Here is a 14664-nt window from a genome sequence, read left to right as displayed (position 1 = left end):
CATCTCGGTCTTTTTCCTTTTTTATTTTTTCTTCTTGCTTTAGGCTTCCAAAATGTTTAAGAGAGTATTTGGATAGATTTTAGGCTTTAAAAAGTTTTAAGAAGAGAATTTGATAGAATATTGGGACTAAAAAACTTATGTCATCTTTTCCTTAGAGAGGTCCTTTATTTATATGTCTTTGGGAGACCCTTAGAGATATAAATATCCAAATTACATGACTTCAATTTAATTTCAATAAAATCATACTAAATCACTTTGTTTACTGTCCATCTAAGTGTCCTTGAATGTCTTTTGACCATCTTTAAGTCTTGTTAATCATGATAATTAAATGATAAAAGTGTCAAAGCTCACAAGATTCTTGAGAATTCTATTCGAATGGAAAAAAGTGTCAAAACCCTTTGAAGATTATTAAACCTCAATGAAAATAAGAGTAATGAAATGCAATTAGTTTAAGAGTATGAGGCTTTATAGTCAATGTAGTTGGATAAAATCCCAACAAACTTGAGGGTAGAAATGTAGTTGTCTTTAAATTTTAGAGAGTTCTTCTCAATAGGTAAAATGGTCTTAATCCCTTAAACTTAGTCGATTTCAAAAGAATTTTTGAGGAATAACCTTGAATTATGTACAAGTGGTGGTCTTAATGGTTAACCTTAGATTGAGTCTCAACAAACTAAGGGATATGAAGTTAAATGACGCTTTGTAGGTGTCCAGATTATAAGAATTGTACAATTTACACAAAAATCACATTTATGAAGTTAAAAGAAAAAAATTAATGCAAAGGTGGAAAGGGAAATCACCTTGAGTTTTCTTGGAAAATGAAATATCAGGAGGGGTTTAGATGTTAATTCCCTCTTGAATAAATCTGGAGCACTCAAGTGCATAAATTTCAATGATAACAAACCAACTATGTGAACCATACCTTAGGCAAGGGGAAACCAAAAATACAAGATTTGATGAGCTACCCAAGATTCAGTGCAAACTTTGCCTAGACCTTGGGTGACTCCTGACCAAAAAGAAAAATAGCTTGGGTCGTAGGTAACCCAAGGTCGTGCTTAGTTTTGAATTTTAAAAAATGGCGTTGAGAAATCGAGCCTCCTTAAAGTGGGTCTCATTGATTAAATTGAAGATTTTTTAGTTGGGCTTCACTTTGCTCGACTTTAAGAACTCTCAAGCTCGGTCTAAACTAATCGAGGTATCTACATGGATATAAAAAAAATAGTATTATTATCAACCAATTGAAATTTAAGCAAATTAAGCAATGCAAAATAGATTCAAATTGTTCCAACTAACATCACATGTCATGAAAACCATATAAACTTTGAATGTAGGGTCTTGTTAGCCTGTGCCCTTTGGGCCCACGTTAAAGTGCAATCAATACACCTTGGGAATAAACCCCAAGGGGTTGGCTCAATGGAAATTTCAGGCCGATAAATTGTTCATGCTCGTAGGCATGAGTTTGATACCCAATATGATCATTAATTCCTTAGGGGTCACCCACAAGATCACACCCTCATTTACCTAGTGCATGTGACGTGCGGGTGTTGCACTTGCCCCGGGACTAGTCCTTAGACAAGACCATGGTCTATGGAATGGGCAAAGCCAGATATTAACCCCGGTCCACTACCTTCAGCCATACTCAACACCTTGGAAATAAGAATCTAAGGGTATTTTTGGTAAAAGAAAATTTTTGAGGGCATTTCTGGTACAAAATTCAATTTTCGGATGTATTTACTTGTTAACCAAACCCTTAAATGTATACTGTGTAGGCGTTATCTCAACTGCCTTTATTTAAAACTTCAAAGTTAATCATCTTCTTCCCCGCCCTTTTAAAACTTCGCACATAATTCCCAATGTACATACTACAGTTTCATCCTTTTTAAAGCCTCTCTCTCTCTCTCTCTCTCTCTCGCTCTCATGGGTTCTGATCATCATTTTGAGCAAATTTTAGAATGTAGTTCCGAGGGTCGGTCCAACCAAACTGTGGCCGCGGACTTAGATGGGACTCTTCTTGTGTCACGAAGCGCTTTCCCTTACTTCATGCTTGTTGCCTTAGAAGCTGGTAGCCTTCTTCGAGCGCTAGTCCTTCTTGCATCCGTACCCCTTGTATACTTCACATACATTTTCATATCTGAGTCCTTCGCTGTCAAAATTTTTATCTTCATTTCCTTTGCGGGCTTGAAGATACGTGACATCAAGACAGTTTCAAGGTCCGTCTTACCTAAATTCTACACGGAAGACGTGCATCCAGATGGTTGGAGAGTGTTTAGTTCCTTTGGTAAGCGATATATCATTACTGCGAATCCAAGGATTATGGTTGAACCCTTTGTGATGAATTATTTGGGGGCTGATAAGGTCCTTGGGACTGAGCTTGAGGTATCAAAATCGGGCAGGGCAACAGGTTTTGTTCAGCAACCAGGTGTTTTAGTGGGAGAACACAAGAAAGAGGCTATTAAGCTAGAATTTGGCGTTAATTTACCAGATCTGGGATTGGGAGATAGAGAGACCGATCATGATTTTATGTCGATTTGCAAGGTTATATCTCATAAACTCTCATTTTATTTTATTTTCAGCTTCTTTTTCTTCTAGGCAAGCAATGATGATTAGTGATCTTGAGCATAGGTGATGAAGGTGAGTTGGCCTAGTGGCAAGCCAAACCTTGCACACTATGTTAAAAAAGTGGTAAATTCATCGCGACTCTTTTAAACATTACATATAAAAGGGATAAATTTGACAGATCTTAACGTTGAATGTACCCTTTTTTTCACTTAGTGTTGATAAGCTCCTCAGAAAGGGCAGGTCAAGTGTTCGAAACCCCCATAAAGTAAAAAATTTCTTGGGGCCACCCTCCAAGATCCGGTTGACCCTTGACTCAATTAGTTGCACGTAGGACTTATCGAGGGAGCAGTGTGTGTGATCATGGAATTAGTCTCACCCGAAGGGTGAGGATACCCCACAATAAGTTAAAAAATAAAAATAAAATAACAGGTTCAAGGGGTTAGAGCCCACGTCGTATCAACACACCACAATCCTTACCAACTTAAGCTAACTGGTTCCAACTAGCTTAGTTGGTGGGTTCATTTCCATGACATTGTCATCTACTTTATGCACCTCATGGGACAGTCTTTAGGACTTACTGACAAATCCTCCTCTTTTGTAACAAAAACGAATGTCTTTCTTTTCTTTCCTTTGCTAAGAAAGGGAAATTGTATCATGCTAGAATATTAATTAGAATTCAGGGGCATACTTCCTACAGCAACATCTTTAGAAACCTGAAGTTAGACCCATTTGATTTGATTCCCCTTAAAAACTCTAAATTAATTAAATGGTGACGGGTGGGATTCAATTGAACTACATCTCTATTACGTCTAGTAGTTGAAGCAAAGAAGGCTAGTACATCTATAGTTTGATTTCCTCCTTGAAAGTACATGAGCAACTTTCTTTTTTTGAAAAAATTATTAGAAAAAATCAAATACAATAATTATTTAATAAAAAGAATCAAATTTAGTGAAAATTACAAAAAGGATAATAAATTAGTCATTCAATGGTCGGTTTTTTCTCTCTCCTCTTTCTCTCTCTCTTATTATTTTTAAATTAAAAAAATTTAGTTTTTTAACAACTAACTGGCCATTCAATGTCTGTGAATTTCTCTCTTTCTTTTTATTTTTTAAATTAAAAAAATCAAATTTTTTAACAAATAAACGATCATTCAATGTCCATGAATTTCTCTCTCCTTTCTCTCTCTCTCTCTCTCTCTCTCTCTCTCTCTCTCTCTCTTTATTTTTTAAATTAAAAAATCAAATTTTGTAAAAATAAATGGTCATTTAATGTCCGGTGAATTTATCTCTCTTCTTTCTCTCTTTTTTGATTTTCTAAATTAAAAAAATTGAATTTTTTAAAAATAAACGGTCATTCAATGTCCGATGAATTTCTCTCTCCTCTCTCTCTCTCTCTCTCTCTCTCTCTCTCTTTCTCTTTATTTTTTAAATTTAAAAAAAAAATCGAATTTTTTAAAAATAATGTCAGTTTCTTTTTCCCAAAAAACGTCAACCCCCTTTTATCCAAAAATTCGATTTTTTTATTTAAAAAAGAGAACAGAGAAAGAACCGGACATTGAATGGCCGTTTCATTTTTTAAAAAAATCGATTTTTTTTATTTTTGAAAGAGAGAGAAAGAAATTCACTGGACATTGAATGGCCGTTTATTTTAAAAAAATAAAAAGAGGGGGAGAAAGAGGAGAGAGAAATTCAACAGACATTGAAGGGTCGTTTATTTTTAAAAAAATGATTTTTTAATTTAAAAAATAAAAAGAGAAAGAGGAGAGAGAAATTCATGGACATTGAATGGCCATTTATTTGTTAAAAAATTTGATTTTTTTTAATTTAAAAAATAAAAAGTGAGAGAGAAAGAGGAGAGAGAAATTCACGAACAATGAATGGCCGGTTAGTTGAGAGAAAGAAGAGATAGAAAAATACCGACCATTCAATGACCTGTTTATCATCCTTTTTGTAATTTTTATTAAATTTGATTCTTTTTATTAAATAATTATTGTATTTGATTTTTTCTAATAAATTTTCCTTTTTTTTTTTTTTTTTTTTTTTTTTTGAGAAAGTACATGAGCGACTTCACAATCAAGTTCATTTAGGGTGTGTTTGAAAAGTCAAAGTTGAACATGGGAGTTGAAGTACATCTCGCACAAGTTGCTAAAGACAGCGTGTTTGAAAGTCTCAACTCATGTGAGTTGTCAATTTTCTAACTTTGCTAAAATTTGGACATATAAACTAGACTAATGATAAATGACTCTAAAAGTCACTCGAAATTCACTCTCTAACATGTATGTGTGTACGGAATTATAGATCTTTTTCTTGAGTATCTCGTAGAAAAAGATTTATGATTCTGTGTACATGCCATGTCAACAGGTGACTTTCAAGTGATTTTTTTCGAGTTAGTTTATTGGGACTCTTTCAACTAGCAGAGTTGAACCCTAAAAGATAAAAGTAGGCATCTCTCTCTCTCCATATTTTTTTAAAATCTATTATTATGATAAAATATAAAAAAGTAAGAAATAAATAATAATAAAAATTTAAAAGTAAAATTAAAATAATGATAATAACAAAACAACAATAAAATCCATATTCTTATTTTTATTGTGATAATGAGAAAATAAAATTAGTTCAATAATAAAGACATTGTCTTCAACCTCAATGAGTATGTCTTAAAATTCCAACTCTCACGATGTACTCTCCCTTTTCAAACACACCCTCAATCTAACATATTTGTATTGGCAGGAAGGGTACGTGGTACCGAAAACCAAATGCAATCCTTTGCCGAGGAGCAAACTTCTAAGGCCTATAATTTTTCATGACGGACGATTAGTTCAAAGACCGACACCTCTGATGATTCTCTTGACCTTCCTATGGATGCCAATTGGAATCATCCTCTCCTTACTGAGAGTCTACCTCAACATCCCCAAGCGAATTGTGCACTACATGCATAGGATACTCGGTGTCAAGTTAGTTGTTAAGGGCAATCCTCCTCCACCACCGAAGGAAGGTCAAAGGGGAGTCCTCTTCGTTTGCAATCACCGAACTGTTTTAGACCCAGTGGTCATTTCAGTCGCTTTAGGGCGAAAAATAAGTTGTGTCACATATAGTATAAGCAAATTTTCGGAACTAATTTCACCAATTAAAGTTGTAGCCTTGTCAAGGGAAAGAGAAAGGGATGCTGCCAACATAAAGCGATTACTCGAAGAAGGTGATTTATTGATTTGTCCCGAGGGCACGACTTGCAGGGAACCATTCCTCTTAAGGTTTAGTGCACTCTTTGCAGAGCTAACTGATAGGATTGTTCCCGTTGCAATTAATACTAAGCAAAGCATGTTCCATGGATCAACGGTTCGTGGCTACAAATTATTGGACCCTTATTTTGTGTTGATGAACCCCAGGCCAGTTTTCGAAATCACATTCCTCAGACAATTACCCGTGGAGCTCACATGCAAAGAAGGGAAATCGCCAGTTGAAGTAGCAAATTATGTCCAAAGGGTGCTGGCCAAGACCCTCGGGTTCGAGTGTACAAATTATACTAGGAAGGACAAGTATGACATGCTCATTAGAAGTGATGGCCGTGTACACTCCACATCCAAAAATGAGAAAGCCAAGTAAAGAAAGACATGAAATTGTATGTTTTATTTGTATTATTGGTTTTATATATTGAGATCGCTACAAAGATGATAATTGAAGATACATGGAATATACTTTGTTTGTGCTCTCCCATGAATATGTTATTTTCAATTCAAAATAACAAAATCAAAATAAAAAATAAAAAAAAATTCTCATACTACAAAAACATAAATGAGGGTGTTAAATATTAAACCAAGAAAACTGCCATCTTGAATGTGCCGCCTAACTTAGTTGGTAATGCTTAATAGTGATTATACCATAGATCTGATTTCAATTCTCATCGTCATTGAGTTACTCATCTACAATCCCTCCATTTTCAAGACGTAATTATACTCTCTTTTTTTTCTCGAACACAAAATACTGATACAAACGTCTTCCACAATGTTAAAAAAGCCTATATTTGATGGCTCAAGACCATTAAATTTCATAAATTTGACAGACTAAGATATCTAATTTTTCATTGTAATTTTTTTTTCAAAGGACTGAAACCGTCCAATTAATGGAGGGTGGGAGAAATTTGATAGTTCTAAGCTGTTGAATAAGGATCATAAAAAATTTTAACAGCCATGAGCCGTCGAAATTTATTTTCTAAATTTTGTGGGCAAAGCCTGTTGAATTTTCTTGTCAATTTTTTTAGTTTTCATGTAGTGCTCGACATGCAATTTGGATTTATATATGCTCTAAAAATTGAATTAAATAGTGATTTTCAAAAGCTAGTTCAAGTAACAAAAAGCATTCAGATTATATAAACAATAAGGGATTGACTACTTGTAAATGACCATTTACAATTTGCACCCAACTCTAAAGCAAATTTTCCATTTTAAAACTAATATTGTAAGTTGTACCTCATGAGTAGAGTCTTGGCAATCGCATTCAAACCACTTCACACTTCTTTGCTCCTAGTCTTTTCGATGTGCAAATCTTTTAGAGTGACAATGAATGAGTAAACATTTCCTTGTGAGTCCCTGAAAATTTATGAGGAGGGCTAGCCTAATTAAGATAGTCATGCTAGCCATCCTTACTAAGGTTTTTAGGCACGGCTATAACTGATTCTACAATGTAAGACAATCAGACCTTAGTCGTAGTGTTGTACTAGAATTTTTTAAATGATGAATATAATTGGTACTAAGTGGCCTTCAACTTAAAATAATTCATCAATTGATAATTGCTGATTTTTTATGTGTAGATTCAAATGGTATTTTTGGAAATCGTTATCGAAATAAATATTTTACTTCTTTGGGCTAAAGGATCCCCCATTAATTGTCTATCTGAATCAGTTGACACACATGATGGCCTTAACTATCTGATTTGGACAAGCAAAATTGTCATGCTCATTCAAAAAAATACAAGTAAGAGTAGGTGACACTTAAATCTAAGGGTGCGGCACTGATGGGTCGGTCTCGGTCTGGTCTGGCCGGCTCCACTGACACACTACTCTATACTTGATGCACTGTGGACTACTTCTTAATGAATTGTGTCGTCTAATCGAAGTATAAAGGTGGATTTTATGAAGTACTGTGGACCATATTCCTGGAAGTATCTATCAAGTTGATAATCATTTATTGAAGATACAAGTATTGATGGGGCCATCTTCTAAACCACCCCATTCAAAGGCCTTGGATACTGATGACTTCAATCAGGTCGGGCAGGCAGGCTTGGGCCCTAGTTCAGGGCAATTTACAAACCAAAAGCCCAAGTCCAACACATCAATCCTAAAGTGTACGGGCTTTTGGTCAAACTGGATCAGGCTTTTTTTTTAAACGACATTTTTATTGTTGTAGGGGGCGCCAAGTTGGGACAGATCGTAACAGACCAGGCTTTCAAAACTCAGGACTGGACCTAGAATTGGGTCGGGCTTCAGGCCCACAATTTCTTTTAACACCTCTAATGACTAATGCCTAGCACCCGACATTGTAGGTGAGGAAAAATTTTCCGATTTGAACTTTCATACAAACTTATTCTTTGTGTAATCAAACGGATGAAACAAAATTTGATGAATGAAATGCAGATAACTACTGCATGTTTTTAAATGATAACCCCTTTTCCATTTCTTCTTCATTTGAAAATAAGTTTTTTATTTGGAATTCAACTCGGGTTACTTCCAATAATATTATATATAATGGGTAAAATAGATTAATAGAAGGCGTGTGTCAAAGGGGGCGTTAGAAAATCACGACTCCTTGGAAATATGTCAAAGACTCTTGATATAGTCAAGTCGAATGGAGTTTCATATGAGGATGCATTTAGGTTTGTTGCTCTTAGTTTGTCAAAGAAGACCATAGTCAAGAGGTATATCTATTTGAGAATAAGATGCAATGTATTAAGGTGCATGAGACACATTGTGTCATTCCCATTGTATCTTATCACAAATATAAGGTTGTAATAGAGAATGATTAGTTTTCTACATTGTATCAGAGCCTAAGTTTACGATCTTAGTGCATTGTTCTTGGGCGATGGCATCACTGCCATCGACAGACCTAAATCTTTTTTTTTACCTTTATTATTGTTCTAGTTTTTTTCAATAAAAACCATACCTCCTTTTGTATCTCTATAAATCTCCCAAATTCTCACATTCACGTCTCGCAGTCTCTTTTTCTTCTTATTTAAAATTTCTCAAATGACAATTCTTTCATTTAAATCGTACAATCCTACTTTGTATATTCTTGAGAGAGATCATGATAGACATGATCTTGTAGAGCATTAGCTTCGATAGACTCAAAAGAAAAGCAAGATGCAACAATGATGCACTTCACAAACAAACAATGACCATCAGAAAGCACAAATGAATTTTGAACAAATCGAATAACATCTCTTAAAGAGATCAAGAAAATTTATTCAAAGAAATCAATTGTATATTTTTTCTTCAAAGTATCAAGCAATTGCAGAAGGGTATTAGAGAATAAGATACTAAGGATCATGAGATATACTATATCATCGCCAATGTATCTCATCACAAATGGAAGGTTGTGATGGAGAATGATATACTTAGAACACATCAATTAGGATAATCTAAATTAAAAAGTATTGGTAAATTAGAATCTTTTTATTAGGCTAGTTTATGTGGAGAATATTTTTTGTAAGGCAGTAGGAGGGAACAAATGGAACCTAAGAATGCGAGTAAATTTAAGAGTCCTAGTCAATTCATCTGAGTCTAACATGTAGGCGAGCTCAATGATTAGATCGTAACCCTAACAATGGTTTCAAAGCTCGATTGGTCAGGATGACATTGATTCAATACTGTATGGTAGGACGACTCAATTAACCCAAATCCAATCCCTACAAATCATGGATTTGGTGTGATCTAACATAACTGAATATTTGATTAAGAAGAATCCCAAAAAAGAAGGAATGAATAAGGACATGATCCTTGCTAAAAGGATAAGGATCAAGGGATCCTTGCTAAAACGATAAGGATCAAACAGTAAAAGGGATCAATGAGGTTCCTTGGATTTTTCTTCTACAAATATAAGGACATAAACACCAAAAAGTATGTTTTTTCACCCTTACATTGTTATTCTGCTATTTTTTTTTTCGTTTACCTAACTAGGGCGTCAAATTGGTTTTGTTGAGGAGCACAGAGGTAAAGATCACAAATCATTCATAGATCTTAAGATAGTGCAAAATTTTGCATCTACAATTTGGCACCTTTGTTGATGTTATATTTATAAATACCCTATTGGACTTCATGTATTATTCATCTAAGAATCATAAAAAAAGATTAGTTGTATACAAAACAATTAGCTTTAAAGCTCAACTTCATCTCAACAGTTAACCAAAAACATAGAGGGGTATGTCTTAATTAGTAAATTACCCTTATACAATAACAAAATGGTGAAAATTAGAACTAGAAGATCCATAACACTCGGGGAAGGATCCGAGAAAAGGAGCTTCGAGAAAACATAATTTCGTGAACAAACAAAGTTCTGACCAAGAATTCTCAAGATTTGGGCACCATAACTGAAGGACAACTCTCAGATAGAGGATTCCATACGAATCTAATCCCCAACTAATAGTGGACAATGGGGGGAGACAGGCAAATGGAAAACCCTACTTATAAATAAGGGGGGCATCACACATAAAGGTATGAGATTCCTACTCTAAGGAACTCTCTATTTTTTCTTTGGTCCATCCACAGGAAACAAAACAAGGGACACATGGTCAGCACTAGGAACAATGATCAAAGTGATGTGGGAGGGGTTGCAGTAGGAGTTGCATATCAAGGGAGCTCGAGAATCTCAAGGTGATCACAAAAATCACTTCTACAGGGGACTCATGATGTAGAAATATTTGTTGATTCTCAAAGGAGTCTTGAAGTTGAACACTCAAAGAAAGAGTGGTATCTATCATATGATTGGGTCCATTTTTGGTGGAGACCTCCAATGATAAGAACCCATTGAATATGAGAAAAATGATGAGATGCCATATCATTACCATGGTTTCAAAACTCGTCCTACCCAGACGTATCTCCCGAGTCGTCTCGGTATCGGCATGGACGAGACAAACGGACAAGTAAAATTTTCGGACGAAATATAGAACCCCACATTCATTTTTTTAATTTTTTTTAACGAGATGGCTTAAAACATATCGAAAAGCTCGTCCAAGGCAACTTGGTATCTAGCATGGACAAGACAAGACCAGTTTTAAAACCATTATCATTACTGTTACGTCATCTCAATTTGCTTTCCCATTCAAATGTGAATGATCAGCACTGTTGGTTACTTCTAAAATTAGGATTTTTTAGTTTCTTTATTTCTATCTCTGTTTTATTTGGTAATTATATTCTTTTAGAAAGTTGTTATATTAGTGTCTGGTTTATTGTTTGAAATGTTGAGTAATTTAGGAAGGCTAAGGAAGTATATGTAAGAGGTGATCTCATCCTTGGAACTTGGAAGGCAAGTAATAAAAAGAATCTTCTTTCTCTTCTATTCTTCTTCCTCACTTTTCTGTTTCCTTCTATCTTTCTCCCTTGTTCCACACTTCCACTTCCACTTCCATTTCTTATCAGCAGCAACATACCAAAACACATGATTTGCTTTGGGGAGTGGGGACTCATTGGCTCTTATAGATTGATGATTTAAACTACATGTTTTGTTGAAAGTCTCTCTCTCTCTCTCTCTTAGGCGCAAAACTCTAATGTCTTAAAAGTGGTCCATCGGTCTCCCTCTTTTGCAAAACCCTAATGTCTAAATTGATTCGGATTGGATTGATCTTGGGTCGAAGAAAAGCATAATTGGATCGGATTGGTTCATGGGGCAAACATTTCGGATTGACAATGATATGGTACTGATCCCATACCGAATTTATCCATTGCCAACCCTAATGAAATTGGCCTTGAAATTCATCAACCTTGTAGACCTACTAGAGGGAGAAAGGGAGAGAAATTGTATATATTTATAATAAAAAAAAATGAGAGAGAGAGAGAGATCATTCATACTATGAAGGGATAAAATTGTTTCTCATCCGGATTGTTCATCCGTACCATTAACAAGCATCCCAAGGTAGACACGTGACATCATTTGAAAAAGAATCTATCTTATTAAGAAAGAATTTCAATTTAAAACGTGTCTTACTTTTTTATGTAATTATTAATTTGAATAAGGGGTAATATGATCAATTGTAACTTAATTAGGATTATGACTCTTTCTAAGATTTTACTATTTAAAATCCTTGACGTCATTGTAAAAAGGGGAGAAAAACGAAGAAAGAAAAGAGAGAAAAGAGAAAAAAAATTGAGGGGAGGGAAGGTGAGGAGACCATGTAACCATGAGATTTATAGTGAAACGACTTCCTGAGCCCGTGGACGTAGGCACATTTGCCGATCCACCTAAAAAATCCTTATCTTCTCTATTTTTTATGTTCTTTATATTGTTTTGTAGATTTAATGTTGAAATCATGATGTCGATTTATCACAAAATCGACCTCTACACAGACTACATTTTATTGAAAGAAAATTAAACAAGCTAAAAGAAGATGTGGCCCACCGCACCAACTTAGTTATTGATAAAACATGACCCGTGGAGCTAAACTGCTACAACACTTGGAGGCCCGACCAAAAACCTGACCTGATATCATATAGGCCCGTCTAAATCCGACCCAAACCAAGCCTGATCCAAATCAACCCCAGTCTAACACTCGTAGGTAACACAAATCCTTCTTAGTTTTCTCTTTTGAAAAGATAAAACGAAAAGATTCCACGGCCCGATAAAAAGAAAGACCGACCCAGCTGACCTGGCCCAAAACCTGAATCAATACTATTTAGATATAACAGAATCCGGCCCAAACCATGCCCGATTGAAAGTAAGACCTGTCCAGATCAATCCGACCCGATTTACACACCTAACACTCCAAGGCTACACAATTCTTCCTTAAATATAAAATAAAAATATATGAAGGAAATAAATAAAGAAGAAAAAAAAAGATCTCTAGGGAAACATACACTACTCACACGCTGTATATAATAGCAAAGCAAGGAAGCACAGCCCTTGGATTAAACACCAAGAGTTCATCTTCGTCCAACCTTCCGTGGGCCCCACCACTTCCTCTACCAATGACCGAGTCAAACCCAACCTCGTCCTTGTCAACAACCACCTGGTCACACCCTGTCCGACCTGCTATGACGCGGCAAACCAGCATCGCACGTTTCACGTTCATGAAAGCGAACTCCTCCTCAAGCTCATCAGGAAACGCCACGTGTGCTTTCCAGCTGTTCGAAAGCGTAGATATCCCATCCATCTTAGCTGAGAAACCAGACCTTATAATCCCACATACGCTGCAGTACTGTAGTGTACAAATACTAGAATTCCCATTATGTCCCAAATTACATATAAATGTCGAACAATGAAACCTCAGAAGTTCGTTACCGTCTGCGATGCACCTTTCATCTCTTCTTCGAACGCCAGTTCTCAAAGCTTTCGATTTCACAGACTCTCTGTACTCTTCGAACCTGGCGAGAATTTTCGGGCTGTTATTGATTTTAAGGATTCGATGGATTATGGGATTCTTCTTTTCTTTATCGTTCCAACCCGTTTTAAAGATGATTCGGACGATATTTTTGCCCGAATCGCCATCGAAGAGCTCTGAAACAGCGTGTTTGATCGATTGATGTTGTTCTAGATGTTGGGTTTTGTGGAAAATTTCCCCACATTTAGGGCAAGGGAAGATATCGTTTCGGAGAGGAAACGATGGTTGATTGAGAGAGAAATCGAGTTCTGAACTAGACCCATTTCTTCTCTTTCGTGAAGGAGGTGCACATGAAAAAATTGTATCGGTTGGCGTAACATCCGTTACGATCGAATGATGGGAAAATCTAGCGGAGGCTAGGGTTGGTGTTATGGGTTGGGTCTCCTTATATTTAGTTTGATTCTTAAAGGGGAAGACTCGTTTAACGTAAGACCAAGTGGAGGAGAAGGAGAAGGATTTATGGGGTTTTAGATGAGAAGGCGTAGTAGGAGGAGTGAAAGGGGTTACCTTATGTTTCTTTGTTGATGGACGATTGTTGGTTTTGATGATGAAACAACCCAGATGGATGAGAAGGAGAACCAAAGAGACGAAATTGTTGAAGAAGGGTCGTACGGCCTCCATTGTTAGAGGTTGAGATCTACAAAAGCCATGAAAGAAAGCTGAGACTGAGAGAGAAAGAAAAGTGTGAGAAAGAGAAGGTTGAATGAATGATGAGAGGAGAAAGGATACAATGAAGAAAAGAAGGTTGGTGGGGACGTGGAAGGAGAATAAAGTTGAGACTTGAGAGTCGGTGGAAGGCAACTTATGAGATTCTGTTTAATTATCGACAATTTCTCACCTCAATTTCTCGGGTATTGCTTAAAATCTGGCTACTTAGTTTATCTTTAACAGAAAGTTATAGACGTTATTTTGTATCTTCAATTCCCACCTAGAATTCCAACTGATGAGGCAAAATGTTGAATCTCGATAATCATTTAGACTTCCTTGACTTGACTTTTTAACTTAGAACTCCTGAAGTAGTTTCATTTTGAGGATCCCAAATTTCAGATTACAGCATTATAGATTTGGGCATCTCCATGGAAAGTTGGATGGATTTGATTTCCTAAAACATAATCTATTAGGATAAGCCCAAACAGTTCTCCCAATCCTAGGGTTGCAACTTGGTCCGATTCAAATATAGAATCGAAGCAAACCGATAGTTTTGGGGTGACTTGGTTTGATTTGGATCGAATTGTGATTTTGCTCCACGTTAAGAAAATGAAGAATTGATCAATTTAGTTCGGTTCTTGAATCAAGCTTATACAGAACCAAACCAAGCTGAGAATCAAACCCTTATGTGATAGAATCTTTACTAGTGTTACTAAATTAGTAGGGATTTTCACCCTTACTAAGGTCCTTGGGTCACCTTGTGACATCAAAAAATATGATATGTTGCTTTAGGGTTGTAGAGAATAAAATTCTATGAACTTTGAAAAAAAAAAAGAGTTATTTGTCACTGTTGAATTTTAATTTTAAATTTTGGAGTTAA

The 14664-nt window shown here is 35.7% G+C and overlaps 2 protein-coding genes across 3 annotated transcripts; one reads left to right on the top strand and one right to left on the bottom strand.

The window, feature by feature from the left end:
- Window positions 1–1889: 1889 nt before the first annotated feature.
- Window positions 1890–6262, top strand: LOC147386222 (glycerol-3-phosphate 2-O-acyltransferase 6-like). Of its 2 annotated transcripts, XR_015171924.1 has the most exons (3): window positions 2416–2532; window positions 4610–4733; window positions 5286–5379. XR_015171924.1 is itself a non-coding variant. In XM_086423314.1 (2 exons), exons 1-2 carry the CDS (start codon window positions 1915–1917, stop codon window positions 6156–6158), a joined length of 1491 nt encoding a protein of 496 aa, XP_086279440.1. In that variant the 5' UTR covers window positions 1890–1914; the 3' UTR covers window positions 6159–6262. The 2 variants fall into 2 exon arrangements, 1 of the variants encoding a protein (XP_086279440.1); XM_086423314.1 differs by lacking the exon at window positions 4610–4733 and having other exon boundaries at window positions 1890–2532; window positions 5286–6262.
- A 6116-nt stretch (window positions 6263–12378) lies between these two features.
- LOC147386221 (uncharacterized) lies at window positions 12379–13905 on the bottom strand. Its single transcript, XM_086423315.1, has one exon. It carries the CDS (start codon window positions 13755–13757, stop codon window positions 12618–12620), a length of 1140 nt encoding a protein of 379 aa, XP_086279441.1. The 5' UTR covers window positions 13758–13905; the 3' UTR covers window positions 12379–12617.
- Between the last annotated feature and the right edge of the window lie 759 nt (window positions 13906–14664).

This window comes from Akebia trifoliata, chromosome 14 (assembly GCF_017979445.1).
Source record: "Akebia trifoliata isolate Shusen 1 chromosome 14, ASM1797944v1, whole genome shotgun sequence".
Taxonomy (NCBI): Eukaryota; Viridiplantae; Streptophyta; class Magnoliopsida; order Ranunculales; family Lardizabalaceae; genus Akebia; species Akebia trifoliata.
This window is presented reverse-complemented; position numbering and strand designations above follow the sequence as displayed.

Bases quoted from the DNA above. Each gene is read 5' to 3' on its own strand.
- LOC147386221 (XM_086423315.1), bottom strand. From the start codon at position 13,757: ATGGAGGCCGTACGACCCTTCTTCAACAATTTCGTCTCTTTGGTTCTC.
- LOC147386222 (XM_086423314.1), top strand. From the start codon at position 1,915: ATGGGTTCTGATCATCATTTTGAGCAAATTTTAGAATGTAGTTCCGAG. The intron at 2,533-5,285 runs GTTATATCTCAT...TTGTATTGGCAG, and splicing joins ATTTTATGTCGATTTGCAAG to GAAGGGTACGTGGTACCGAA.